Below are 26,990 nucleotides of genomic sequence, written 5' to 3' on the forward strand. Positions count from 1 at the left end.
ATAGGCAAGCCGGAGGCAGTTTGTAAAATGTCAGCCAACACTCCCGGTTTTCCATCAGGCATTTGATGCTCCTGGAATGTCGTGGCTGCTTCTTGAATATCAGCTTGCCGTCAGCCCTTTCCTCATAACACAACTCCAGTTTCATACCTGGAATTACATCATAACGGCTGAGTGACTCTGTGTGTGTGTGTGTGTAAATACATAGTGTAGCGTAATGTAGTACACTGCTTATACAACCTCCTGATTGCCTGTCAAGACGATTGCTCTGTTACCATGGAAACCATGTGACAAAAAAAAAATCAGGTTACCATGGGCAGGTGCATATGAGGTGCAGTATGATCATTTGTGGCTCCGTCTGTTGCCTGATGCAATATGACTGCAAGGGGAAGCTGGGTTTGACAGACACAAAATCCGTTTTGCGGTGTGTTTACTATCACTTTGAATGTTTATCTGAACCCGTAAGATTAAAAACACTAAAAATATTAGGGATTAGGAAGCTTCCCCGCACAGTCGTTGACTCCCAGCTGCACATGTCGAGGTTACATAAATGTATTAGACAGGAATCCGAGGGAGATGTAGGCCAGACAGTTAAATGTTAGAGAGTTTTGTGTGTGTGTGCTGCCTTACAACACAGCAAAGGCATTTTGATGCACTGCACCAATTTTGGAACAAAAGACCTTATAGCCCAGACCACATCACTATCCTCCCACCACCTGCACCCCCCCATACCTTCCTTCCCTCCTCCTCCCCGCAACTTTTAGTTCAAGACTGAAACAACAGTATATCAAGACCACAGCCCTGCCTACTGTAACACATTTACTCAGTCATCACACAGACCCACACGCTCACTCCCTGCTGCCTAATTAAACTGGCACACTGTACGTACTACTTACAGTAGTGCGCATATCTACGAACATAAAGTCAGTTTGTATGACTATGTGTGTACATAAAGCCTACTGCGCGTTTATCTTTCCCTTCCTTCTATCTAAGCAGACACGAACTTTCGGCCATTTTTTTTGGGTGCTTGTTGTTTTCACCAAAACAAGGAGCTGTTCTCAGGTCGACGCTGAGCAGCGCCTTCCGGTGAACCTCGGGCTACTTTGGAGGAGGGTAAAATGATCCCAGATCAGTGTCTGTTTCGGTGTCACGCCATCCCCCCACCGCGCAGCTAGGCGCGCGCGAGCCTCGCCTACCAGAATCAAAGCTCCGCTCGCAAACTGGATGCTGACAGGCGCGCGTGCGGTCATCATGCAAAGGTTACGTTGGATCGGTTTCAACGAGTCTCGAAAGAAGCCGCTCCTCCGCAGGACCCGCACGGAGCACAAAATGCGAGACGTCTAGCGACTCCGACAGCCACGGAGTTACTCACGTTTACCGGCCCGTTTGGCGACGGCAGGTGTCAAGAACCATGAACGCGAGTTCGGGATTTCCGCGAACGGCAGTGTGTACGCTGGCTCCTCACGGCGGTAAAGTGGCTTCATGAGTGTCCAAAGTAACAGTGGAAGTGGTGGTGGAAGTTTGGAGGCGACGCCATCTTGGTCGCAGCTCTCCTCGTCCCCAACGATTTCTCAACCACAAATAACGGCGACCGCAAAGAGCAAGGAAGGTACACCAGCTCACCCAAGTGCACGACCCGCTCGCATTCTCCCCAAAGTGCGTTCTTTCCCCCCCCGAGAAGTGGATTATTTTGGCCGTGTCGAGCTAGCGTTTGTTCAAGTAAAAAAAATGGATGTCAAGTTCAGTGATGCCGTGAATTGGAAGCCAAATGTCAGCTGTCAGTTCAGTTGATGGCCAGTCTAAGTAGCAACGGGCTATCGTGTTTGCACAAAGGCAGTGCTAGCTTGTTGTTTCGTTTTGTTTCGCTGTCATGTTTCGTGATCTCTTGTCACTCGATCGCCGTCGATCCGAAAACAGTGTTTTTGTAGCAGTTTGTAACATCCTGTCAACAGCTTCTAGTGGAATATTAAACAACGCAGCTATGCATGCATCCATTAATGCGCTGTAATGCATGACCCCGCTACTTTGAACTGCCAAACAGGCCGTGGGTTGCACTTTTTTAAACCAGTTTGGGCGCATTTGTTGTTCCACGTCTTTTGCTATGTTGTTGACGTGATGTTATTTACTTGTGACTCGGAGTTGCTGGATGTAATGTGACAAAACTGGGCAAATATCAGCAATCGTTTAGACTCTTCCAGCTAAGGCCATTAGTTATAGGGCAGAGGAAAATTACTGAGACAGCGACGATGTTACGAAGTTAGTCCGAATATGCGTATCAAAATATGCGTAATAGGTACCATACCGATATAGGATACGTGTTCAAGACTATTTTTTTTATTAAAATATTTTTTTTACGCAAGACCAATAACAATAATGTCCAAATAGACAAAATAATTCTCCCAACACGAAGGTCTAGCTTTATAGATCACTTAACCCAAATGTTGTCTGTCCTAAAATAACCCTACACACTATTGATATTTTGTTGTGCTCCCAGTTTGACTGCACAAAGGTTTCATAATGTCCATTATGCCTTTTAAGGCTTGCCCCTGTGCCAGAAGCTGTGTAAAGATGACAGCCAGGAAATGTCCAATAAGGAAACAAACACTTGCAGCATACAGCAGGGAGTATGAAGACCAGCCTTCCTCTCACTTGGGAAACTGGTTGTTCTAGGCCCAGTCTGACTGAGCGTGTGTGAGATATATATGTGTGTGTGTGTGTGTGTGTGTATATATATATATATATATATATATATATATACTCAACAGGGTGAGGAGAACTGATGCACACGTGTAGCATTTCAATTAGACACACTGCTGCCGTCTGCTTCTTTTTTGAGTGATGTAGCAACTTGTTATTTTTCCTCCATCTGCAAATGTTCAGAAGTACTGAAATCCTGAAATGTTAAACTGCTTGAGGACAGTGCAATGAGGATGTGTGACAGGCTAACTTTTAAAGAAACAATACTGTAGATGGGCCAGCTGACAATTTTTGTGTTGGCAGACTCAAGCCAGCGCGGTCTGTTCTCGTCCCATTTCTCTAGGTGTAAAATGACCTCCATGCTTTCTGTTTGTACTTACAGTGTCACTCAGCTGCTGTAATTTCCAGCATATATATTGCAAACACGTCTTTTGAAGGGCTGCCTCCTTCCCAGTCGAATGAAATGCATTTTTCTATTTTTATTCTCCTTCTAATTTTTCCTCATCCCATCCCTGATACTGTCGGCTTATGTATTTTCCTGCGCTCGTTTTTATTCCTTTTGGGTATTTTTATTCTTTTTTTTTTCACAGCAGTGTGTTCTGCTCTAATTCTGTATAGCACGATTATGGGTGATAATATAAGCGTCTCACTGTATTGTGCTTTTGTCGTCATTCCAGGCCCAATGGAGGAGCTGCACAGCCTGGACCCCAGGAGACAGGAGCTGCTGGAGGCCAGGTTTACAGGAGCTGTCAGCGGCAACACGGGAGGCAGCACTGGGAGCATGAGCGGCGGTGCTAAGGTAACACAGTACAGAAGAAGAGATAAATAAATAAAGCCTCCATTTTCATATGTCTCGCTCAAAAACAGTTAGCTAGTGCACAAAAACTTCTTCAGAAAATTTCCCTTTGTGTGTCTTTGTTTCTTGACTCGTTACAGAGCTGTAAATGCCTTTGTTTTTCCCTACTGTAGGAGCTACATGAGAAATTAGCTTGAGTGTGTAAGGGGAAAAAAACTGCCAATCCAATCTAGTTGACAATTGGTACTTGCTAGCTGTAGAAAACATGCTTTACGGAAGTTAAAGCAGCAATGGCTAACTCCCACCATGCCAAAAAGCGCTACGTCACAATCCCAGAAGTAAAAATCAAACACGTGTTCCTGCTAGTGGAAAAGCAGGCAAAAAAGTTCCTGTTTTCCTAAAAAGGAGGTCATAGTTCCTGGAAATGTTCATGATTTGGAAGAGATCCAAGTGACACACCTTAGGACTGCAGAGACTAGATTCCTGTCAGATGAGCCAGCTGCGTCGCCTGCCTTCAGCTTTTGTTTTACTGCTGTTTACGTTTAGTGATCATTATAGAACTTGAATAGCTGACTTGTGCTGACTGTTCTCTTGTTCTCTGTGTTTGAATTCTTGCTCTGAATAGGGTCTGGCTAATGAATCCTCTAACCACAGCTATGGAAGTCTGGGATCATCTAGTGACAAAGAGTCAGAGGTGAAACTCACATACAGTCAGAGCATATTACACCACTTAATAAAGAGATGCACAGTAATATGTGCTTATAAGCATAGCCATATTGTCAGTGTTTTCCTTGCACTGCCCACTCTTTCTTTTCTGCCTCTCCTGCTACCTCCACCTCTCCCTCTTTTCTCTTTCTAGAACTCTGATTTGAAAAGAGGGAGCTCTCCTGCCTACTCAGTATGTACTCTTCCTTCCTGCTGCTCTTTCCTGCTGAACACCACCACAAGATCCTGCCTTGTTAGATAAAACACAGGGGATTCATGCTTTTCTTTTTTGTTTCATATCTATTTACAGACTCCGGAGAAGAAGCACTCTGAGTCGTCCAGAGGGAGAAAAAGGAAAGCTGATACCTATTCAGAGAGTAGTCAAGGTATGGTGGATGTCTGCGTTAAAGCAGCATGATTCGGGGGGGGTTATTGATGGCTGACATTGAATTTGAACTGTTTTGTTCTGTTTTTGCAGGAAAGACCTCGACACGTGGGCCCAAGATCAGTGACTATTTTGATGTGAGTATTACAAAAACTGCTCTTTCTTCTTATCATTTCGAACCTCTTTCTTAAGTCTTAAGTTTATCCTCTGTTCAAAGTTCCAGGGTGGAAATGGTTCCAGTCCAGTCAGAGGTCTCCCATCAGTTCGCCGCTCTCCGCAGAACTCACACTCTGCCCCAGGCTCCATCGTGAGTATTTGAGGGATGAACTGGGGCTTCACCAAAGTCGAGTGTCAGCCAAATAAGGATTATTTAGCACTGTGAATTCTCCAAAGCTACTCTAGTACACTTTAAGAAAACAATATGATGCTGCAAATAAGCATGTGTCCTCTAAAAGTCTTGCTCAGGGATCAGACTTACTCGATCGATTATTGGCATTGTGTACAAGTAAACGTCTGTAAATTTAATATTTATAACAAAACTTTTGTGTGCGTAGATCCGGCAGAATAGCTCCTCACCTACTAGTCTGTGCTTTGGAGAGCACAATCTCAAAGCTTCCTCAAGCAAATGTGTCCAGGTAAGAATTACACACTGACATGATGAGGCTTTTTTCCTTTTCCTTTTCCTTCTTCTTCTTCTGCTTCTTTTTAAATTTTTATTCAGGCAGTTGTCGTCTCTTACTGGTGTCTGTTTATTTGGCTTTTTTTAGACTGAACTGACGGGCCTAAAACTCGCTGCCCTGGAGAGCAACAAAAGTTTGGACCTGGAAAAGAAAGAAGGGCGAATAGATGACCTGCTCAGGGTGAGTTAGATCTCCGTGTTGATCAGCAGTTGATGAAGGATGGACGGCTGTTCAGATCGCATGGGGCTGTAGTCTCCATATCAGTCAGTTGGCCAGTATGCTTTAATCTTCAGGGTTACTTTCAAAGGAGAGGAAGTGCCTTTAGTGCCTGGCTCTGACTTGTAAAACATTTATGTTGACTGAGTGTTTACATGAAGATGGATCCAAACTAAACTTGTTGGTCTGGCTGGCTAGCATCATTTTAAATAATCTAGACCATATGTCAAGGTTTTTGTTGCCATGTCCAGTTGATTGATTGGCAAGTAGGCATGATTGTAGTGGACCAAGATTTTCAAAATCACACTAGGTTTATATTACATGTAAACAGTCTTTCATTGTGTTCCTCTTTGTTTTGTTTTTTAACAGGCTAACTGTGACCTGCGACGGCAGATTGATGAACAGCAAAAACTCCTGGAGAAATACAAGGAGAGACTCAACAAGTGCATCACCATGAGCAAGAAGCTGCTCATAGAAAAGGTGTGTTTTCATACACATACATACATTTGGCTAAAAAACAACATGCTACATTTAAAGCTGATCGTTTCTCTTTAACATGTGAAAGAGGAGATGATGCAGGAGTGTGTTACCATGTATTAGCTAATGTTTACTGAGTAAACGTGAAGCTTATTGTTTGCAAAGGTGACGACATTAAAGAAAAATACATTTCTTAGTCCAGTGTTCTCTGGTGTTTTAGCTTTGCTGTGATTGTACAGCTGCTGAGAGAAAGAAAAGCGTGTTTCGGTTGGTAGGTTTTTGAACATCTTCACCAGCCACTTGTTCTCATTTGGATTCCACTGAGATAAATGTAGTATCACAGTGGTAGTAGGACTTGGTGTTTAAACAACCTCTCTTAGTTCAGAGTTGTGTTGTTTCATAATATTTAAACGTTGCTTTTAGTCTGCATGGTAATTGATCAGGGTTCATCACTGGAATATTTTGCTAGAGTCCTTAGCTTGAATTGAAAACCGTATCAAGCCTCAGCTAAGATACTTCAACAACAGAGCCATTGTTCTAACTGTGTGCCTGCCTGTTTTTGTTGTGTTTTTTGTTTTTGCCCACAGAGCACTCAGGAGAAGCAGTCATGTCGCGAGAAGAGCATGCAGGATCGCCTCCGTCTCGGCCACTTCACCACCGTCAGACACGGAGCATCCTACACAGAGCAGTGGACTGACGGATACGCATTCCAGAACCTGATCAAGTGATGTGTTGTTTTTTGTTTTGTTTTTAAATCAAACACAGTCAACTATTATTTATAGTTGACTGTGTTTGGATTCTTTGTGGAAAAAAAACCATTTTTTTCACAAGTGATTTTTCTGTGCAAGCTTCACTTCACAGCCAAGAATATAAACAGCGATGAGTTGTCTATATCCAGCCTTAGTGTTTGCCGTATGATCCATTTCTTGTTTGTGCCTTTCTTTCTACACAGGCAGCAGGAGGGCATCAACCAGCAGAGAGAGGACATAGAGCGCCAAAGGAAGCTGCTGGCAAAGAGGAAGCCTCCAAACCCTGCAGCTCCCTCCCTCTCTGTGGCCTCCGCATCTGAGCCCAAGCAGCGCAAAACGAAGGTGGTTAACGGCAACGATTCTGACCCCTTCCTGAAACCCTCCTTGCCCCAGCTGTGAGTACAATGAAATAAGTATATGCTGTCTGTGAGAATGATACTAAACTTCTCTTCATTGTTTTCTATGGGTAGTTTTAACTTTCACTTTTGAATATTTATTTTTTTAAAGTTACTGAAAGCCGTGGTTAGCAGTGGTGTCATTTGGAATTAGGAAAATTCGATTTCTATGTGTTTTGGCAGACTGACCCTCGCTGAGTACCACGAGCAGGAGGAAATCTTTAAGCTCCGCCTTGGACATCTGAAGAAGGTGAGTGTTAAAAAAAAAGGAAAAAAAGCATCAGCTAATAAACCAACTGTTTGTGAAAACATTGTTAAAATTCTGCTAAAAGCAGAATTTGACCATAACTATGAGTGAAACGCTTTTAAACTGTAAAATGTTTGAATTTCATGGTTGTCCAGGAGGAGGCAGAGATCCAAGCAGAGCTGGAGCGGTTGGAGAGGGTGAGGAACCTTCATATCAGAGAGCTGAAGAGGATAAACAACGAGGACAGCTCAGCGTAAGTGTACTCGGCAACCCCGCTGAAGGATCTTGTTTACTGACAGTTAAGACGTGACTGTGGATGAGCGTTAGTATTATTTTCCACAGTGGTCATTTAGTAGAGCCGATGAATGAAAACAAAATTAATGTGTAATAAAATCATCAAGTGGTCACATAATGAATATAAATCACAAAGAAGTTGGTGATTGCCTTGAGCAGCTGTGTACTCATTAGGTTAATTCCTCATTCATTGGCACCGAAACTTGCTGTATCACAAGGCAGACTCCACACTGTATATAAATGCCACTTGTTTTGCACATATTCAACTCTGTATATTTTATATATTTTATTATTATTATTATTATTATTATTTTATTTTATTTTTTTACTATTTAATTTGTAAAAATGTGTATACACACACACACACACACACACACACACACACACACGTAGGAAAATATTTAGTATACACATCCAGAAATGCATACACTATTATATATTGTACATATATTTATTAGTTTCAGGTTGGCCATTCTTGTATTTTGCTCGTTTGTGTTGTTGTGTTTGCACATCTCTGTTGCTTGTGGGGCTCGCACACAAGAATTTCACTCGCATGTGCTGTGCCAGTGTGCCTGCACATGTGATGTGACAATAAAAAGTGATTTGATTTGATTTGATAATAGAAACTTCACACATCCTGAATGTATGAATGGTTAGTATTTTTTTATGCTGTGTTAATTTTTTTTGCTCACTAAGCATCTTTCTCACTCAGATTTAAAGACCATCCCACCCTGAATGAGAGGTACCTTCTGTTGCACCTGCTGGGCAGGGGCGGCTTCAGTGAAGTCTATAAGGTATTGTCTTTGTGGAAGGACTGCGCTTTTCCTGTTTTCTCTTTGGGCGTATGTATGTTTACAGACAAAATGTCTGAGTGTGCTTTCCTTTCACGTGCAGGCCTTTGACCTGTTTGAGCAGCGCTATGCTGCTGTTAAAATCCACCAGCTCAACAAGAACTGGAGAGAGGAGAAAAAGGAGAACTACCACAAGTAGGTCTCATCCACAGACACAAAATAATTGAGGTCCACAAAGACAACATGTTTCCCTATTTACACATGCTGTTTTGACACATTTTCCCTTCTAGGCATGCATGCAGGGAGTACCGGATACACAAGCAGCTGGACCATCCCAGAATAGTCAAACTGTATGACTATTTTTCCCTGGATACTGACACGTGAGTGACCTGTGACATCTGCCAGCTGCTGCCCTGCTGGGTTCACATATCCTCAGGATGCGCCTCTCTTAGCACTGTGTTAAAAACTTTTTTTTCTAATGGCTGTAAACCAGCATGGTGCACACTAGTTAGTGTTGAAGCTTCTCAAAGACCAAACCCAGTAAATATTCAAATAATGCATGAATTGTTTGTGTTGTGCCTCGAGGCTCCAGTTCAGGGTGGTATCAGATTAGAAAATCACAGTGGAATGTATGATTCAGTGTTAACGTGCTCTGACAATGGATGTTATTTTTTGAAGGTTTAACTTCTGTCTGTGGGTGTTAACTCAGCACATGAGCTGTAGTCACCCAGACTCGGAGGGTGCTTAAAGGAAGTGGCAGCCAGTCTCACATACCTAAATGAGGGCATTATATGTTTGTCCAGAAAGACAGTTTAAATATTTCTGAGGTTACTCTTGCTCATATTGTACCGACTTTGCAAAGTGTTCCTTGGATAACTAAGCAGCTCGCTTACATGGCTGGAAACTGAGATCGGTCTCATTAAATAGCACAAAGTCCTGACCCTGACCTCTGACCTACATATGGGGGAAGGAAATGTCTCTTCTTAGCCTCTAGGCTTTCCATCTCCTGAGAGAAAGGTATACTGGTTAATCAGTGTATCTAGCTACTTAAGGATCACTAAACTGATGACAAGCTGAAGTTGCAAAGACTGTTCTCGTCTTGTTTGTTCATCGGGTTTTTTTGTTGTTGTTTTTTTTGTTTGTTTTCCTCTGTATGTAACCATGTGCATGTGTCTTTGTTAGGTTCTGCACGGTGTTAGAGTTCTGTGAAGGAAATGACCTGGACTTCTACCTGAAACAAAACAAGCTAATGTCAGAGAAAGAGGCACGCTCCATTGTCATGCAAATTGTCAGCGCGTTGCGCTACCTCAATGAAATCAAACCCCCCATCATCCACTACGACCTGAAACCTGGTTAGTCTCCTGTTTGACATGAAATCAAAGTCAATTGTTGTTCCTCTAACGATTTTTAGTGTTTCACTGTTAAAGCAGGATATCTGATTGTTAAACACTTACTGAATCTCCTGCGTTTGTGGCAATTAGGTAACATCTTGCTGGTGGATGGTACAGCATGTGGAGAAATCAAAATCACAGACTTTGGCCTGTCCAAGATAATGGACGATGACAACTATGGTGTTGACGGCATGGATCTCACATCACAGGGAGCGGGCACCTACTGGTAACACACACACACACACACACACACACACACACACACACACACACACACACACACACACACACTAATACTCTTCCCAGACTGATAGACAGGTTAAACCCATGATTGCAGATTACCTGAAAGAGACAGCGCACTAAATCTGTGGGCGTATGTTGTGTATAAATTGTGTCTCTGCGCTACTAATAAGCTGTACGGTGAATTGTGACTGAAATATGGTAGGTATAGAGTCAAGTATGGATCTGCACAGGTTACAGTCCTGAACTTACCCACATGAGAAGAACAATAACAAAGATGTCACATGCAGCATGCTATCGCATAGAAGGAAACAGTGGAGGGCTAAAAGTGCCGAAATAATTATTCACAGATGTATTTATTTATGTAAATGTGTCAGAAATGAATTTCAATTGAAAGTAAGGAAATAAATAGATCATAAATAAATTTATCAATAATTATTGAAAATATTTGTTTATTATCTAAAAACATTGAAGTATTTCACTGTAATTATTTCCTGATTCGTGTGCTGCAGTGCAGCATGAAATCGTTTAAACTGTCGCTACAGCTCGTCAACGTCTGATTGGTTACCTTGCATATGTCTCAAATAATGGACTGATGGGAGTGGTGATGTGGACCATCAGGTATCCCAGAATGCATTGCGAAAGCCAGCTATTAACTGACCGAATGATCAAAATGCATCGTACCCACTAAGGAAAGCCTGCTCCAGGCACACAATTTTCAAAACCCCTGTTGACCCTCACCACTCAGTGAATGGTTATATAATTATCCTATGTTCTAACTGACTAGTGATGTCTTATTGATTTTACTGTTTTGTCTTCCTGAGCAAATTGGTTTGGTCGAGATTAATGAGACAAATTGAAAATTCATTTTAGCACTTTTAGTCCTCTGTAAGTCAGAGCGTATAGTTTTATTTATAAATAAATTTGCAGCACAAAAAAAATGCACAAAGCCCCAAATTTTGGCCTCTTGTCGAACAGCTGGTGCTCTGTATGCAAGTGTGTAGTTGTGGTATGTCTGAGTGTGTAGATTGTGCCAGGAGAGATCACACCTCTACCGACCTGCCCGCGTATGGAAGCAGCTCAATTCAGTTTTTTAAAGATAATGTCATATAGTTCTAATCTGATAGCCGATGTCCTTTTTTTAAAAATCTGTTTGCTTAATCTTGTATTTAGGTACCTTCCTCCAGAGTGCTTTGTGGTGGGGAAGGAACCACCTAAGATCTCCAACAAGGTGGATGTCTGGTCTGTGGGAGTGATCTTCTTCCAGTGCCTCTATGGACGCAAGGTGCCGCATCGTAACACCATGCACCACAACATCCAATGTCAGATGAAGTGACATGAACATTTTGAATTTGAATCTTGTGTTTTGTTTTTACAGCCGTTTGGTCACAATCAGTCACAGCAGGACATCCTCCAGGAAAACACCATCCTCAAAGCCACAGAGGTCCAGTTCCCAGCGAAACCACAGGCCAGCACAGAGGCAAAGGTAACGCACACACAGACACGTTTACAGACACACGAGGGCATTTACGTCACCTTTATTGATACAGCTGCTATAAAATGGATGCTGCTTGCGCTTAGTTTTACTCCTGTTGCTCGATATCTCAAATTGCACGAACATTATGTTCATAGTGATGCAATATTTCAACATTAATGCAATAAAGCTGAAACTCGGGACTGAAAAGTAGCCTGTAAATGGCATCTCCTAATGACCTTTAACCACATAGCATCTTAATGGTGAGTTAATAGAGGGCGCTGTGGATAAAATCTTCTATATTTTACACCCATCTAAAAGGAATATCCATAGATTTAATAACCATGCTGGGACGTCTGTTTTGGGCGCAGGTAATTCAATACCTGACAAATGGATCTGCTGTTTGACAGTAATGCAAAATCCTGTAAAACCCAAAGTGACATGAAACAGTCCATCAGTAAATAATCACATCTGGCGAAATTTAGAGATATTAAATCGAGGCAAACCTTGTGTAGTTGAAGAGATAAACTTCTATATTATTTTAACACAAATGTAATGACCTATTTGTCTGTGGTGTGAAAGAAATCAGAAAAGTTCACTGGTTTTAGTTTCTCACATTTCAAGATGATTTTTTCTTTTTTTAAGCATAAGCAGGGTGAGACTTGTGTTGCAGTTTTGGCTACAGCTGCACACTAATGTGTTAATAATTAACAGAGATTTAGTTTGGCAGTCCAGCGACACGTTGACACATGTTCGTTCATCTGAGTCAGCTGCAACCAGTAGTTTCCTATTCCTCGACTTTAGTTGGGTGGGACAGCCAGACACACATGATTCATTTTAGTATTTCTTTAGCTAGCTGCTAGCTACGCCCCTTCCTTTATCACGTCTTGTTTCCTACCCTGATATCATTCAGCTGTTTCTCCAGAGAGGATCTCGTCCTACACTAGACTCCGACTACAAATTTCAGAGCTGAAGTAGCTGACAGTAGTCTGTGTTCTGGCCTGAAAATTTGCTGCAAGCTGGAGTGACACTCAAATGAGAGCCTATAGCTGGTGGAGAAATGTTAAAAGCAGAATAAGAATACCCAGCCACCCGCAGTTCACCTGTGAGAGACTTACTGGAGAAGCAGCTGATAATATTGCCTTTTCATAAATAGGATCTAAATTAGTGGCAAACAGTAACAAAAGGTAGAGTAGCATATGTCTCCTATCATTTTAATTTGTGCTCTTTTGTGCTCTGCAGGCGTTTATCCGCCGCTGTCTGGCCTATCGCAAGGAGGATAGGTACGACGTTCACCAGCTGTGCTCGGACACCTACCTCCTCCCTCACATGAGACGCTCAAACTCCTCCGGCTCTCTGCAGCCCTCCGCCTCATCTCTTCCCACCTACTGACTAACATTCTGATGGGACCGTCTGGCCAGTCTTGAGGCAGGAATGTTCATCGATTAGTAGATGTGGATCTTTGTTTTTTCTTTTTCTCCACCTGAGCTGTTGCTAAAATGGATACATTAGCAACAGAACAGGAGAAAAGATGGAAAAATGAGAGGAAGTAAAGGCTGATCATGCTCTTGAACTCAATTACGTGAGAGAGGAGACGGAGTATAAAGCGAAGGAATAGATGGGGAGAAGAGCGGAAAGCAGACGACGACGATGAATCTAGAGGATTTGTTTAAGGAATTAACTCCTTAAAAGACATTAAATGACCTGCTCCCTTCTCGTAGCTCTATATACATCTACATGTAGACACACGCACGTAATAAAACACCTCATGAGGTGGCTAAAACTCACGTCAACATAACGCTGCAGTTACAGTCTCGATGCTAATGAGGGCGCTGACCAGCAGGGGTCAGAAGATGGGGGTTAACGGACACGCAGAGGAGGCACCGGTGTTTGAGGCGACCTGCAATTCATTTTAATGAGACGCCCGAATGACTTTACCTGTAGCCTCCTATCTGCACCCCACAGGGATTAACTTAAAAAGTGATCTGAGACGAGGACTCTGAAGTGACCACGTAACCTTTATCAGACTTGATGTTTAAAAACAAAAAAAAAGGAAAAAAATTACATATTTCTGGATTCAGTTTGCGTTTCCAATCCAGATTACCTTCATCTGGTCTCCTAGCTGGCTTTTAGCACTGCAATGTGGGCTTTATTCCCGCTTCATCAAATTTCACTTCCATTTACTTTTTTTTTTTTTTTATCCTCCTTTTTGTTGCTTTACAACATAATTGAGGTCTACAGGAAGTGGATCTGTGAATCTGTCTTAATCGTTTTTTGTTCAGGTAAAAAAATCCGTCATGTTGTACCCCCCGCCCGCCCGCCAGCTCTCCTGAAGAAGAGGGGGCGGGGGGCTGGATCAGCTGTTGCTGTCATCAGGACGCAGAATTGGTTGTAGATTTCGCGTGCAGGAGACGTCAATCATTAGCAGATCAATAATATTGAGGCTTTTCCTTGCTACCACTTAGCTCCATTTAATTTGTATCTCCTCCTGAAAGCTGTTCTCAGTTTGCTGCTATAAGTGTCGCTTTTAGTTTGTAACACGTCTGTGAATGATTTTCACCTCGCATATGTGCATACTTGAACTGTGTTAAGAGGATTTTTTTGTTTGTTCTTATAAAATAAGACGCCCGCTGTGCTGTTCAAGGGAATGCAACACATTCTTCTGCCACCAACATTCAGCCTCTGTGTTTTTGTTTTTTTTGGTCTATTTCCCACCCACAAAACTTTTTTTGATTATTTTGATGTAAAAGTCCGACAGACCTATAGAGCAAAGGCCCAGTGCGCTGTGTAGTGAGAAATGTTCATGCCAGCAGAAGTGTGCACGCTCCAGGTTGGCTGCGGTTGCAGCAAGATTTACTGCGGCTAGAGTTTGAGTGGATATATCCAAATGTTGTCATTGTCTAAATAAAACACTTACCTGTATGGTTTTGTGCCTTTTAAGCCCTCACAAATGTAGGCAACGTGGATCCCGGATTGGTAAGAATTTTATGTGCCGCAAGTGATAAGGGGATTGATAAAAATAATGCTTTAATTTAAACATTTATCCTGAATTGATTGTTGAAATGTTAGCTGTCATATGGGTAAAAAACAAACAGAGAAACTCAACATCAATTCAGAAACATTACAAGAGCATTAAAGTGCAGGAGAGGAGCTCCCATGGCTTGTGTGAAAGTGAAAGCAAGTGAGGAAGTGGAATAACAAGTTTCAAGTTTAATAAAAGAAACAAACACACCGCCCTCTGTTTTCATCTGCTGAACAGAACGGTGTGAAATATCAGGTACACACAGCAAAACATGTTTTAATAGAAATACATCCATTAGTAAAGTAAAAGCCATATCATGTTTGGAATCTGATGCTAGGCTTCGTCGTTAAAAGATTGCCCTACAAGAACTAGTTCCTGCTGTGCGACCCATATTTCCTGTGGAGGGTTATGTAACTTTGGTGGAAGTGCAACAAGATGGAGACTGGAGGAAGGCGATAACACCCATGTGGTAATTGCTAAAGAAAGTGCGATATTTATATTTATGTATGCGTAGCTATAGATAGATAGATAGATATAAAAACTTGGTAGTCACTTCATTAGTTACACTAATGGAGACAGTTTTTCCTTAAGAACTTCCCTAAGTCTTTGTGGCATGGATTTGACAAGGTGCTGGAAACATTCCTCAGAGATTCTGGTCCACATTAACATGATGACATCACAGCTGCAGCAGATTTATTGGCTGAAATCCAAGATGACGATGTCCTGTTCCACCACATCCCAAACAGATTGAGATCTGCTGACAGCGAGCTTGTCATGTTCAAGAAACCAGTTTGAGATGATTGAGTTTTGCGACGTGTGTTATACAGGCACGATGGATACACTGGTAATAAAAGGGATGAACATGGTCAGTAATGATATACAGGCAAGTATCGACTCAGCAGTCGATACTGAGTCCGAACTGCTGGTACAAGGCAGGATGGACCCATGCGTTCATGTTTTTTATGCCAAATTGAGAGCCTATCATCCGAACGTCGCAACAGAAATCAAGGCTCTTCTGACTGGGCAGTGTGTTTGCAGTTTTCTGCTTCGCAGTTTTGGTAAGCCACGTGTGAAGTTTTAGTTTCCTGTTCTTAGCTGACAGGAGTGACACCTGGTGTGTTCTTCTTCTGCTGTAGCTCATCTGCCTCCGGGTTCTGTGTTTTGTGTGCTTAAAGACGCTTCTCTGCATACCTGTGGTTATCTGACTTCCTCATCGGCACAAAGCAGCCTGTCCATTATCCTCTGACCTCTGACAATTCAGTTTTGTTTCAAAATTTCAATCCTACAGTTCAACTGTAGGACAATACAAGATTTTGGAGTTATCAAATATGATTCCCCCCCCGATAAAATGCAGAAAACCGATAAAGAAGCAGGTGACATGGGGTACCCGACACAGTGGCCGGTGAGTGTATTTTAATGCTGTAGCAGGCTTGTGTTACAGTGTGCAATTACAATCTCACCTGAATGTGGTTAAAAGGTATGGAGGGAAGAAAGGATTGTAGTAATATGGATATTTTATTCATACAATTTATTTTGAAGGCCATCAGTTTGAATTTTACAAGGTTAATTAGAGAATGTCTTAGGTTAATCTTGGCCCCCAGCATCAGTGGGGGAGGTGCATAAAACTGAACATACAGAACTAAAAAGTGTGTGTATCCACAAAGACAGAACATGCTGTCCTTCATCAGATTTATTAGCTCTGTTTGTGTATCGTTGCCTTTTATAAACCTCCAGCTCGGTAAGTTTCAAGCATGTGCAGGATCTCTTTTCCACTCCACAATTACTGTCACTTCTAACTACAGTCGCTTTTAAATGCCAAAAATAGGTTTTTAGTAATCACTACACATAAGAATAGGGTATGTGATTGCTTATATATATTAAAAATATAAGTATTTTAGGTATGAGTATTATACCAGTATACATACATCTGCAGCGTCTATAACCACTGATGTCATTTCCCCCTAATTAAGGACCTGGAGGAAGTTCAATTCACTTTGTTTTTTTGCCATTATTTTCACACATTTGGAGTTTTTGTTCACTTTCAGGCTTTTATTAAAGCTTTTTTCTGCATTTCTCAAACACAAATTTCTCATTATCTATAGGAAATGTTGTAGCCTGAGCCTATTTATTCAGTCAGTCTCTCTTTTAGCAAAGCCTTTAATAATTATTCTCAGTTACTTACAATTCCCCAAGCTCATGTGCTCCTTTTGCAAAACTAACCACATTCTTACTCACTGCAACACATTTTGTACTTGTGATACACAACAGAAACCACAGGTGGCAGAATCAAAATATTTTTACAGTACGGATGTTTTCTTTTCTTCCTTTCACATGAATCAAGGTTGCTCACACTTGTGGCTCATGGTGTGATGGTATGAGCTGGATCAGAACGCACAGACTCAAAGGCGAATTGAAGATCAACATCAAGAACTTAAGAGGAGGGATGTTTTATAGATGTTTTTAAAAAATTTCAGCAGAAATGTAACTTGTTGATGTATCCATTTTTTTCACAGACGTGTTTTCATTTAGAAGAATTTTCCATTTCCCCTCCCAATACCAAGTGTTTGCAAGTCTTATAAGACACATGCATTGCTCTAGTAAAGATGTTTTAAATTTAATTCTTATAATTACGTTGCACAAGACTGTAAAATGTGTAAACAAATGAGATTGCAGTCTTATGAGACCAGCAATGCAATGCATATTCAACATGTATATTATCAGAAGGAGAGGTGCTATTTGAAGAATTTACAGGAACATTTTGAACCAGTAGATGTTCGAAAAAGGTGGAAAAGGTTTTTAAAACTTCATTTTGATGCAATTAGCAAGTTTTGTGTGTCTGTGTGTGTTTTGTTTTTAAGCATTTTGATTGGAGATTTAATACTAGAGCCCAACTTGTACAGTTTTAACACTGATACCAGTTGCACTGAACAAACTGTGCAACATCAACACCTTTCTTTTTATCTTTTCACTTTTAAATGCTTATAAAGGGCGATACAGATAGATCAGCAAACAGCTGGTATAGCCTGATGATGTTGGTCTGCCGATGAGCTCTGTTAAAAATGTTCTGTTTTTATGTCTCCATAACTGAATTAAAGCTAATTTAAGTCATGCTTCAACATAACTGTCCAGAGGTGTTTCAGAACAGTTGCTGAGTGGTAAGACTTGCTTCTGGAAGGACCGTGCTTTTGTCTTGTTTTTCAAATGAAAATGAGAAAAGTGGGATAAAAAGTACAACCCAATCACATCAGATTCCCAGCGGTCACCATAACGTTTTCTGCTATTAAAGAGTACAGTGTTAATAGGAGAATCTTTAATGTTTACTGTATACAGATGTTTCACATTTTTGAAATATGAAAAAGACTGTTTGATCACTGTGACACGACCACACAAGGCTGAGCAGACTTCACATTTTTTATTTTCTGATGAGGTGTGTGATGAACTAGAAGTAGTGTTTTTTTTGTTTGTTTTTTTCCAGGTTGTGTGTATGATGTGAAAACTGTTTCGATGTGGTGTTGTCTAAAAATTATGAAAAAGTGTATCAAATTTTGAAAGACATGTTTTCTGGTGACTGCAATCTTTAGCACCTCGTATATGTTTGCTTTACAACTGAATTATTAGGCAGATGTAAATTTCTTTTGTTCCCCAAATATTTATTCTGTGGGTTTCTGAAATGCTGCTTAGATGCAGAATATTGAATCTTCTAGCTTCCCATACACAAGCCCTGCTGCACCAGTTTTCCATAATACCTTGTTTGTTCTTGTATTTTCTTTTTGGCCATCTTCATCATGTTGTTTTTGTCTATCTGGGACATTGAAAGTGCAAAGTAGCTTTCACTAGTAGCAACAAACATTGCACAACATAAATTGACACACAAAGGCAGCTGTTAAAATTAATTTGGCTTTATTGCGTGCCCTGTACATACTGCAGATATTCTCAGAAAGTTCTGTTACAGTGACACCTTGTGGCCATACTGCAGCTCTGCCACTCCACTCAGACCATGCCAGGAGATATGCTCTGCATTAAAAACCTCTCACAAGTTTAATGTATCCAGCAGCAAGTGCACACTCTACTCAGTAGCTCGTGTTTCTGTAAACCTCTGTATCCTCTGGCACGGCCTTCGGGCTCTCACTGTTCTCGGTGTTGTTGAGATGGTATGAAGTACAGATTTTGGATATACAAGGAGACACACAAGGGGAATAAATTTTAAAACACAAAGGTGGTGCAAAATAATGCAGATTCATTCATTGGGTGGAGACATACAGCAACAAAAAATGAATACATATGACTCAAATTAATCTACTGACTGGTGGTTCTATTAACTAATAAGAAAAAAAAGATACAGGAAATTGTTGGTTGATCACACTCAGGATTTGTTTACTTGTTTATTCAGCAGCACAAACATTTCTTTTCTTGGGTTTATGGTCTGATTTCTTCCAGTATGGTGAGTTCCATTCTGGACTGGACTAATTCATTTAACATCTTACTTCCAGCTGTAATCCCGGTTTTTATCTTTATTATGTTGGCAATTCAATAAACTGTGTTTATCATCCAGATCCATTAACATAAATTGTTATATAAAACTTAAACAGAGAGGTTTTCCATACAAGAAAGGCGGAAATCTCAGAGGTCTTTGCCTTGTCTAACTGCAGAAGTGAAAAGTAAACTACAAATGAATGAGTAGACTTCATCTTCCGCAAGCAGTAGCTTAGGCAAGCTGCAGTGCTAACAGTTCCTCTGCGTTATGGCCATCAGGGAATACAGACACAGCAGTCAGACCAGTCTACAGGCGCTTTCCGTTCTCTGCATCCACACAAGCTTCCTTGCCCGTGAGCATGCTGACCTCTGTGTCTGAACTGATGCGTCTGTTCACTCTTAGCCAAATAAATAGAAAACACGGAGAATGACAGATGGAAGGATAAGCCAAACCAGGTGTGTTTAAGTTTGACGGGAAGTGGAGTCATATTTCCCACGTTATGACGACGTTAGTGTTGTTTCCGTAGGTGCTGGAGATTCCGTGGTGCTCGTGGATCCTGCCTCTGTGGGGGCTGTGGCTTCGGTGGCTGGATTAATCATGTGTGCTGCTGTGACAGTAACTGAAGCTGGAGGGGCGGCAGTGGAAGTTGGCAACATGGGAGTCAAACCCTGAGAGAGGACAGGAGGCAGCTGGGAGGGCAGCATGGTGGGCAGAGGAGGCAACGTGGCCAGGTTTGAAAGGTTCAGGGGTGGGAGTGGAGCCAGAGATGGGACTGTTGAAGACAGATAAGAGAGGATAACTGAGGTGCCTCCTTCATGTTAGTTTTTTTTTTTTTTAAACTCAAGTTAACTTTTCAAACACAGAACATTTTCACTTCACCTTCTTTTTAGCTGCTCTGTAGAGATTTGGAGAAATAAAGGGTCACAACACACGCTGGCATGAACATGTTTTTACCATCACGATCTGACTACAAACCATCTCCTGATCACACTCAGCTGCCTAAATGCAACAGTGCGTTTTGCTCACTGAACAGACTTGAAGCAGTTTACCCACAAGACTTCTTCCCTGGTTTGGTAGTAATTAAATAATATTTCATTTTCAAAAACTAAACTGATCCTTTATTCCATAAGCTTAAAAGCAAAGACTGGAGTAAAGTCTTCATTACCCACCTGTCATCCCTGCTGGTGGCTGTAAGGTGCTGCCGCCTGCTAGTGACACACCACTGAGATCTAGGACTGGCAGGTTGGGAAGGTTAGGGAGCGCTGTTAAGCTACCTGGGAGGGGTATCAGACCTAGAAATGCAAACACATCCACACAACCACCATAATCATTCATGTTCTTAGACTTCCTCAGTCTTATGTACACTGCTCTTCAGAATGCGTGCAGCTTTAATGCAGTAAACCACTCTAAAAGGTAAAACTAGGCACAAATCACAACTAAAAAAACAAAAGAAATAACAAAGCACCATTGCCACTGATGTGAGCAAAAAAAAGAAGGCTCAGGGGAGAAGAAAGGGCAGGGGGTAGTTGATGAGGCTTTGTAAAGGAAAGTCATTCTGAGTGTGGGAAACGTCAACATGAATATGTTCACTGAATGTGTGTAATGTGTACACAAAGACTTGTGTCTTTATTGAGGAAGGGTGTGAACCTTGCTGAAATCACCTGGTAGCGTGGTGGCTGGGTTCAAGCCGGCAGTGGCAGGATTCAGCGGAGGCAGAGGGGTGAGTGAGGGGTTAGTGGAGGTGGGCAGAAGAGGGACTGTAGGCAAACCTGAATTGGAAGAAGAGAGACATTAAACATTAGATGAGAATATTCCTGCCGTGTATCAAACTTAAAACTGGTGGATTTAACAAACGTCTGTGAGTGAAAGTGCAGACATACCTGTCTGCAGCTCGCTGGGCATGGTGGGTGGGGCTGAGGAGCTGATTGACAGGGCAGACAGTGACCCTTCAAGGCCAGAGGGAACTGCAGGTGCAGCAGGAGAAGGGGTGACTGCTGAAAGTTGCACCTGCAGAAGGTAGACATTTTCATTGAATCTATTGAAAAACATAACTGTTCTCTCCAACAGGCTGTGTGCATGCTAAATGAAAACAAACACTCAAACCCTTCCAATGCCGTACCTGCACATAGACCAAGTAATTTAAGCGATTGATAGTGGGTATCGATTTATAGCCCCACAAACTCCAAGACACAGGTACAAAAAGTTTCAACAGAGTCATACTTAAGCAGCTTTAAACTGCCCTGTTTTTTTAAATAAATGTGTACATTCTGACCTCAGTAAATCCGTCTTTCAGTGGACTGACAGGCTCACTGGAAGAAGTTCCAGGGAAACTGATCTTCTTCCCCTCCTCAAACGGCCGGGTGGGAATCCTGTGGAGGTATCCATAGCCGATCCCACAGCCAAGGCTAGAGAAGGGGAAAAGAACACTGAGAATATAAAGTGTTCCCCAGTGAAAATCATTTGACATCCACCTGGTCTGAGACCTTTAATTTACCACCTTTATGCTCATGTTTTAAAAAGAGATTTAAATCGGCCTTTTTATTTATTCTCATTTTGGCTCATTTGTTCAAGGACATCATCATTAATAAAAATAGCTGACCTTACTTGGCTGATAATATTTATGCATTTCCATTTTTAATCATGTCAGATGCAAATAAATAGGACGCTTATTTTGAAAATACACAAATTCCAACAGGAGTCTGTGTATTACCTGCCCTCTCCTCCCCAGGCAGTGTTAGGTGTAATAACAACCTCTCTGCAGTTGTCAGTGTCTGTGTTGTACACATACAGTTTCAGGCCCTTCCCCTCGTGGCTCTCTATTAGAGAAAAGAGGTCCTCGGACTGCAGAAACAGGAGGACAAGAAGGTAAATCTTCAGGAACTAGTAACATTGAGTGAAAGCAGCAAGAACCAAGATAAGTATGGGTAACCAACCTCATTCATAACAGTATCGGCTCCAATTATATAGTCAGTGTGTGGCCGCAAGCCAGCAAGGGCTGCTGGGGAATTAGGCTCCACTTCCTATTAGACATAGAAAAATTACTGCTGTATCACACAGACGGAGATGATGCAACACACAACCTTTGTGGCTACCTACCAGGACATGCCACACGTTCTCATTGGCTCCCTCAAAGCTGCAGAAGCGAATGGAGACACCGAGCAAGCCCTGACCCCCCCACAGGTTGCTGGGGGTCACCGTGGCCTCCCGCAGCTCCAGAGTCTTTGAGGAGTAAACTAGCATCTTCACTGGTTTCTCGACATGGGCTTTCAACAAGTCCTTTAACGTGTCGTTGTCCTTGTTCTGCAGAAAATGAAACAAACATAAGTAGAGAAAGGGGCAACGGTGAACTGTAGCCTTCCATAAGGCTCTTATTTCATCCTGCCAGCTGCAAGTGCTGCATTTTCTCACCAGTCTGGTGTTGTTGATGGAGACGATGAAGTCAAAGAAAGGCTCCAGCCCTGCCCGGTGCCCAGGCGAATTCTCTTGAACCTGTATGAAAATGAGGGATATCCTCAGCTGCTAGGCTGTGATGCTTTATTGAAATTCAAGTTTCCTCCAAATAAATCGCGCTGATCAACATGCAAACTAGTCATGACTCAACTGGCTTACAAATGAGCAACTTCTAGGATACAAAGACGTCAAATCAGCCTTTGATCTGAGTTACCCTGTATACAAATACCACTGTGTGAAAACCATAATCAGGATGGGGGTCAATCCTACTCATCCTACACTCATGCTATCAAGTCTAGCCTCTGTGTTTGCTATTTTGATATCACTGTTACCACTACTGGACGACAAATACTAAACGCTCATTTTAGCTCACTGGTCGATTAATCAAAGGCTAAGCATATGTAAACAGGGTAAAAAGCCCTGTGCACAAGATAAGTGTCTGATAACGGGTCTATTACTAAAACTAGCTTGGCAGCTGTCATTCAAATTAGCGACGTAGCATCAACTAGCCCTACGGTTTCTTTGCTTTCAGCAAGCATATTTAACTAGCTGAGCAGCAGGCATACACAGACACCGTGATTAAAGATGCGTGTTGGGTTGACACAGCTTTAAACTACACATTTCCCAGACGTGGTGGTTTGCTGGACTGGAGGCCCCGGCAGTCATCCCCGGCCTCAAGTCAACACATACAACCGGGAATTCTTCGCCTCAGACCGGAGGCTAAGCTAAGAGCTAAGAGCAGGCTATAGAAGCTACAAACTCACCCGGAGGACGTGGTATCCCTCGGAGCCTCCTCCCGGTATCTCCACACTCTGCGAACCACCCATACTTTTGCTCTTTTAAGGCCTTTTTAGTTTGGTTTAAGGCCGCTTGTTACCCAGCGAGTTAAGAGTCCTTAGTACTTCCACTCACCGGGTACACGTCGCCAAACGACAAGCGAACTGATGCGCATGCGTCATTACGTGGCAGGAAACAACGCCTTTTCAAAACTTTGAAATTCCTGTCGGTAATAGCTAATTAATATTAACAAGCCTCTATAGTGACAGACAGCAGCACATAAAATCCTAAACGAATATTCGTTCACATTTAAAAGAAAGATAAAACTGCAAAATGACTGTCACATATATCTTGCCTTTTTAATCTTACAATTTTATTTTATTTTATTTTATTTTAATCAAATTACATACATTTAGATTTATTCAACACTCTTAGTTGCCTTTGTATGAAGTTGTGTGACTAGGTTAAGAAACCGGTCCTCATTTAAAACTTCTTCCTATAATCTATCTCTGTTACAAGTCTCTTATCAAATGCAGGCAGCGTTCATGCTCTGCTAGTTCACTACACCTAACCTACAAAAATCATTAAAATGTACCTGTAAAAATCTTTGTGTGCAAACTGGTTCAGTGAAAGCTGCGAAATTCATTATCTTAACCCCCCCCCCACAAACAAACAGAAAACAGAAAAAAAAGCAATCGACCAAGAAACTCACACCACTGATTCATTTAGAATTATTTAAAATAAGTTCATCTTATTTGTGTATAGCCTGCTCACACATAATAAATATTTAAATAAAATAGACTGAGTTTTGCTGTTTGTTCCTATATCTATCAAGGCACATTTTGTAATACTTTGTAAAGTTCTTAATTATGGTTCATATTAGCTCTGTCACTAATCTTCCATATCCCCAAGATGTGTACTTACACAATTTGAATTAATACACAGTTGCTGCTTCTTGAGAGCAAACTTGACTAGAATATCTTCAAACACAGATGTAAACAATCCTCAGCTCTAATCATTCACATGTTCTTCACACGTCCATCATTCAGTCCACTCATGGTTCTGTACACCATGGGTGTCAAACATAGCGCCCGGGGGGGGGGCAGTCATCCAATCCAATGGATGTTACTGATTAAGACCTCCTCCACCGCCATTCATACTGCACCAAAGTAATTAATCAATAGGTGAATAAAGATGTTTAAAACACAGAGAAGTTCCTGTTTCCGTTTTTTGTGAATGAATGTGAATTACTCACCTGGGCAATGAGCTCACAGAATTTTTTCTGCAATTTTACTCATTTATTGATTTGTGCTGACAGATTTCTTTCATTTACAGCATTTCTTCATCGTGCAGAAAAACTGAGATGCACTGTTGAAATTGCACTTTTTAATATTAAATATGACTAAATATGTAGTTAAACGTCTTTACAGTGGCAGACAGGTTTTTTTTTCCTTGTTCAGCCCACTTAAGATCAAAGGAGGCTGTATGCATGCCACAAGCTTGGCCATAACATTTCCTCCCATCACCCTCAATCGCCATTTTTGGTAGAGCTGTAAATAGCTTCATGCTCCCCGCCCATGTGAAGAAGGTTATTCCCTGTTTCTCTCTTATAGAAAGACATGTAATCTTATTGCAAGGCTCCTCTGTCTCATACACAATAAATCTGACATGCACTCAAAAAAAAAAAAGGTCATAATTAGAACAGAGCTAGATGTTTTCTAAATGGCTCTGCTAGTAAATTTCATATAAACTGGGAGCCTCCTCTAAATTACATCAAGACTTCTTTTAATTCTTACTTTGCGCATGCAGTGACACTCTGTGGATAAATACAGTGGTGATGCACCGTGCTGTAATAATCTTTTTATGTTATATTGTTGTTGTTTTGCTCATTGGTTATTTCACTTTATATGCAGGTTTACATATTCATGCATGTGTGGCTTCTTTTGGTTTATGTTATCGTGCAAAACTGTTAATAAACACATTTTAATTACATCATGAATTTACTTCCAATGTAGTTTTGCATTTCTGCATTAACATGAATACATGGGCTAAAACGTGAGGTCAGTCTTTACCCCTGAAGCTACTTTTCTATTGTTACACTGAGCTGCTTTGAATTGCAGTGTATAATGAAGCTTTTTATTTCCCAGCCTTTACAGGGCAGAGGGCAGTGCTTTTGCTTTGGAAGGAGGAGTGCTTTATTGACTTTAGCTTACATTATTGCCTTACTACAGGCTAGTGGTGAGATCCACATAACTGACTTGCTTTTATCTTTTACTGTCGGTATTTTTTATAGCTTAAAGTTGATCGTGGCAGTGATGCTTGCTCATCTGAGCTTATTTTAGCACTTGCCACCTAATAATTTATGGTGGCTCAGTAGTCAAAAATATTGACATAATGTTTCTCCCTGAAAGACAGTGCGTCTCCTTTTAACACTGCACATTGTTGCTTTTAAATCTTAACAGATAATGCTGTTTCCTGTTCAAACCACTCACTCTGTTGTGTCATACTTCCTGCTGAAAGATGTGAGACTTAATAAGTGACACTTCCATTCACCACAGCCGCCTTGCAGTGAAAAACTCTTAAAGCTTTAATTGGAACAGAATGCTGATGCCTTGCCTGTTAGATACTATCTGTCTTTCTCCTGTAATACATACCAGCACATTTAGTGAAACCAGTTGAACTGGCACGAGCCAGAGTCATGCAAATGCTAATGTAAAACCTAGTAAAAGCTTTCTTCTATATAAGTAGGGTTATGAGTTAGTCTAACTCTAGGGCCTAAGCATTCTCATACTTATGTTTTTATTTGTACATACTGAAATTCCTTCAATTAGAAGGAGCACTATTAGAAGCCCTTTTCACAAGGTATCATTATCATGTGCTGTGTGTTGTGGCAAAAAGTGATTTCCAATGTTTCTGTGTATTTTTTATATGTATTACCTTTACGTATGTTGGTAAATAGACTTCGGTGAACAGGGTTTACAAAGGGGTTATATATAGAATTAAAAAATTATCTGTTTTTCAAGTATCTTTATTGTACTTACATTATAACCAATCCGGTCCTTTATCCCCACTTAAAATATTTTTTACTGAACTATTGTAATATTTGCTGCCATTTCTGCTGTTGTCTTGGCCAACTTACTCTTACAAAAGACATTTTTAATGTTAATGAGATTTTTTTTTTTAACTGCATAAATAAAGGTTATATAAACGTCACTGCCAAAAACTGATTGTGGCTTCAACGTTTTTACACGAATGTTGTTCGTGGCTCAAGATTACTTTATGTCATCCATGAGGGATGCATTTGATGTATATTTCACATATTATAGCCCAACAAGTTACTTATAGCAGTTTAAATACGAGCAATCAGTTTTTGGCAAATACTGGAAATCAGTTTTAGGCATACAAGCATTTTTTGGCACACCATCGGCACAGAGTCACCACCAGAGGGCGCCGGGAGCACATCTCCATGAATAAGTGCAGCTTCACTCCGGAGTTTCTCCTCTCGGTTTTTTACGTGCTCTATTCAGAGGTTATGAAACACCGGAAGCATTGCATTTGTTTCTTCATGAAATGAGGCCTTAAATAGACTGAATCAGACTAAATCGTAGCTTAATAAAAGGCATAGAAAGTAGAAAGGTGGAAGGATTTTCTTTTAAAGCAAAATGAGTATAAGAGAGGAGGGAAAAGTGATGCAAAGAGCAAGAAAAGAATAAAGATGAGAAGGAGCTGGAGA

The 26,990-nt window shown here is 41.2% G+C and overlaps 2 protein-coding genes across 5 annotated transcripts; one reads left to right on the forward strand and one right to left on the reverse strand.

Annotated features, from left to right (window-relative positions):
- The first annotated feature begins 1,146 nt into the window (after positions 1-1,146).
- On the forward strand, positions 1,147-14,456 carry LOC101473480 (serine/threonine-protein kinase tousled-like 1-B). Of its 4 annotated transcripts, none has more exons than XM_004567214.5 (22): positions 1,147-1,606; positions 3,372-3,493; positions 4,116-4,184; positions 4,350-4,388; positions 4,506-4,581; positions 4,674-4,717; positions 4,798-4,887; positions 5,135-5,215; positions 5,348-5,440; positions 5,846-5,956; positions 6,541-6,677; positions 6,906-7,097; positions 7,281-7,347; positions 7,500-7,597; positions 8,351-8,432; positions 8,533-8,624; positions 8,720-8,809; positions 9,612-9,781; positions 9,911-10,046; positions 11,234-11,345; positions 11,439-11,546; positions 12,777-14,456. In XM_004567214.5, exons 1-22 carry the CDS (start codon positions 1,480-1,482, stop codon positions 12,924-12,926), a joined length of 2,286 nt encoding a protein of 761 aa, XP_004567271.2. In that variant the 5' UTR covers positions 1,147-1,479; the 3' UTR covers positions 12,927-14,456. The 4 variants fall into 4 exon arrangements, with proteins under 4 accessions (XP_004567271.2, XP_012778993.2, XP_076733048.1 ...); XM_012923539.4 differs by having other exon boundaries at positions 4,804-4,887; XM_076876933.1 differs by lacking the exon at positions 4,350-4,388 and having other exon boundaries at positions 4,804-4,887.
- A 3,983-nt stretch (positions 14,457-18,439) lies between these two features.
- Positions 18,440-23,437, reverse strand: gorasp2 (golgi reassembly stacking protein 2). The gene is made up of 10 exons (XM_004567213.3): positions 23,245-23,437; positions 22,439-22,519; positions 22,127-22,330; positions 21,964-22,050; positions 21,741-21,871; positions 21,303-21,435; positions 20,911-21,037; positions 20,692-20,799; positions 20,200-20,322; positions 18,440-19,802 (listed from the first exon to the last, which is right to left on the reverse strand). The coding sequence occupies exons 1-10, from the start codon at positions 23,305-23,307 to the stop codon at positions 19,528-19,530; spliced, it is 1,332 nt and encodes a 443-aa protein (XP_004567270.1). The 5' UTR covers positions 23,308-23,437; the 3' UTR covers positions 18,440-19,527.
- Between the last annotated feature and the right edge of the window lie 3,553 nt (positions 23,438-26,990).

This window comes from Maylandia zebra, linkage group LG18 (assembly GCF_041146795.1).
Source record: "Maylandia zebra isolate NMK-2024a linkage group LG18, Mzebra_GT3a, whole genome shotgun sequence".
Taxonomy (NCBI): Eukaryota; Metazoa; Chordata; class Actinopteri; order Cichliformes; family Cichlidae; genus Maylandia; species Maylandia zebra.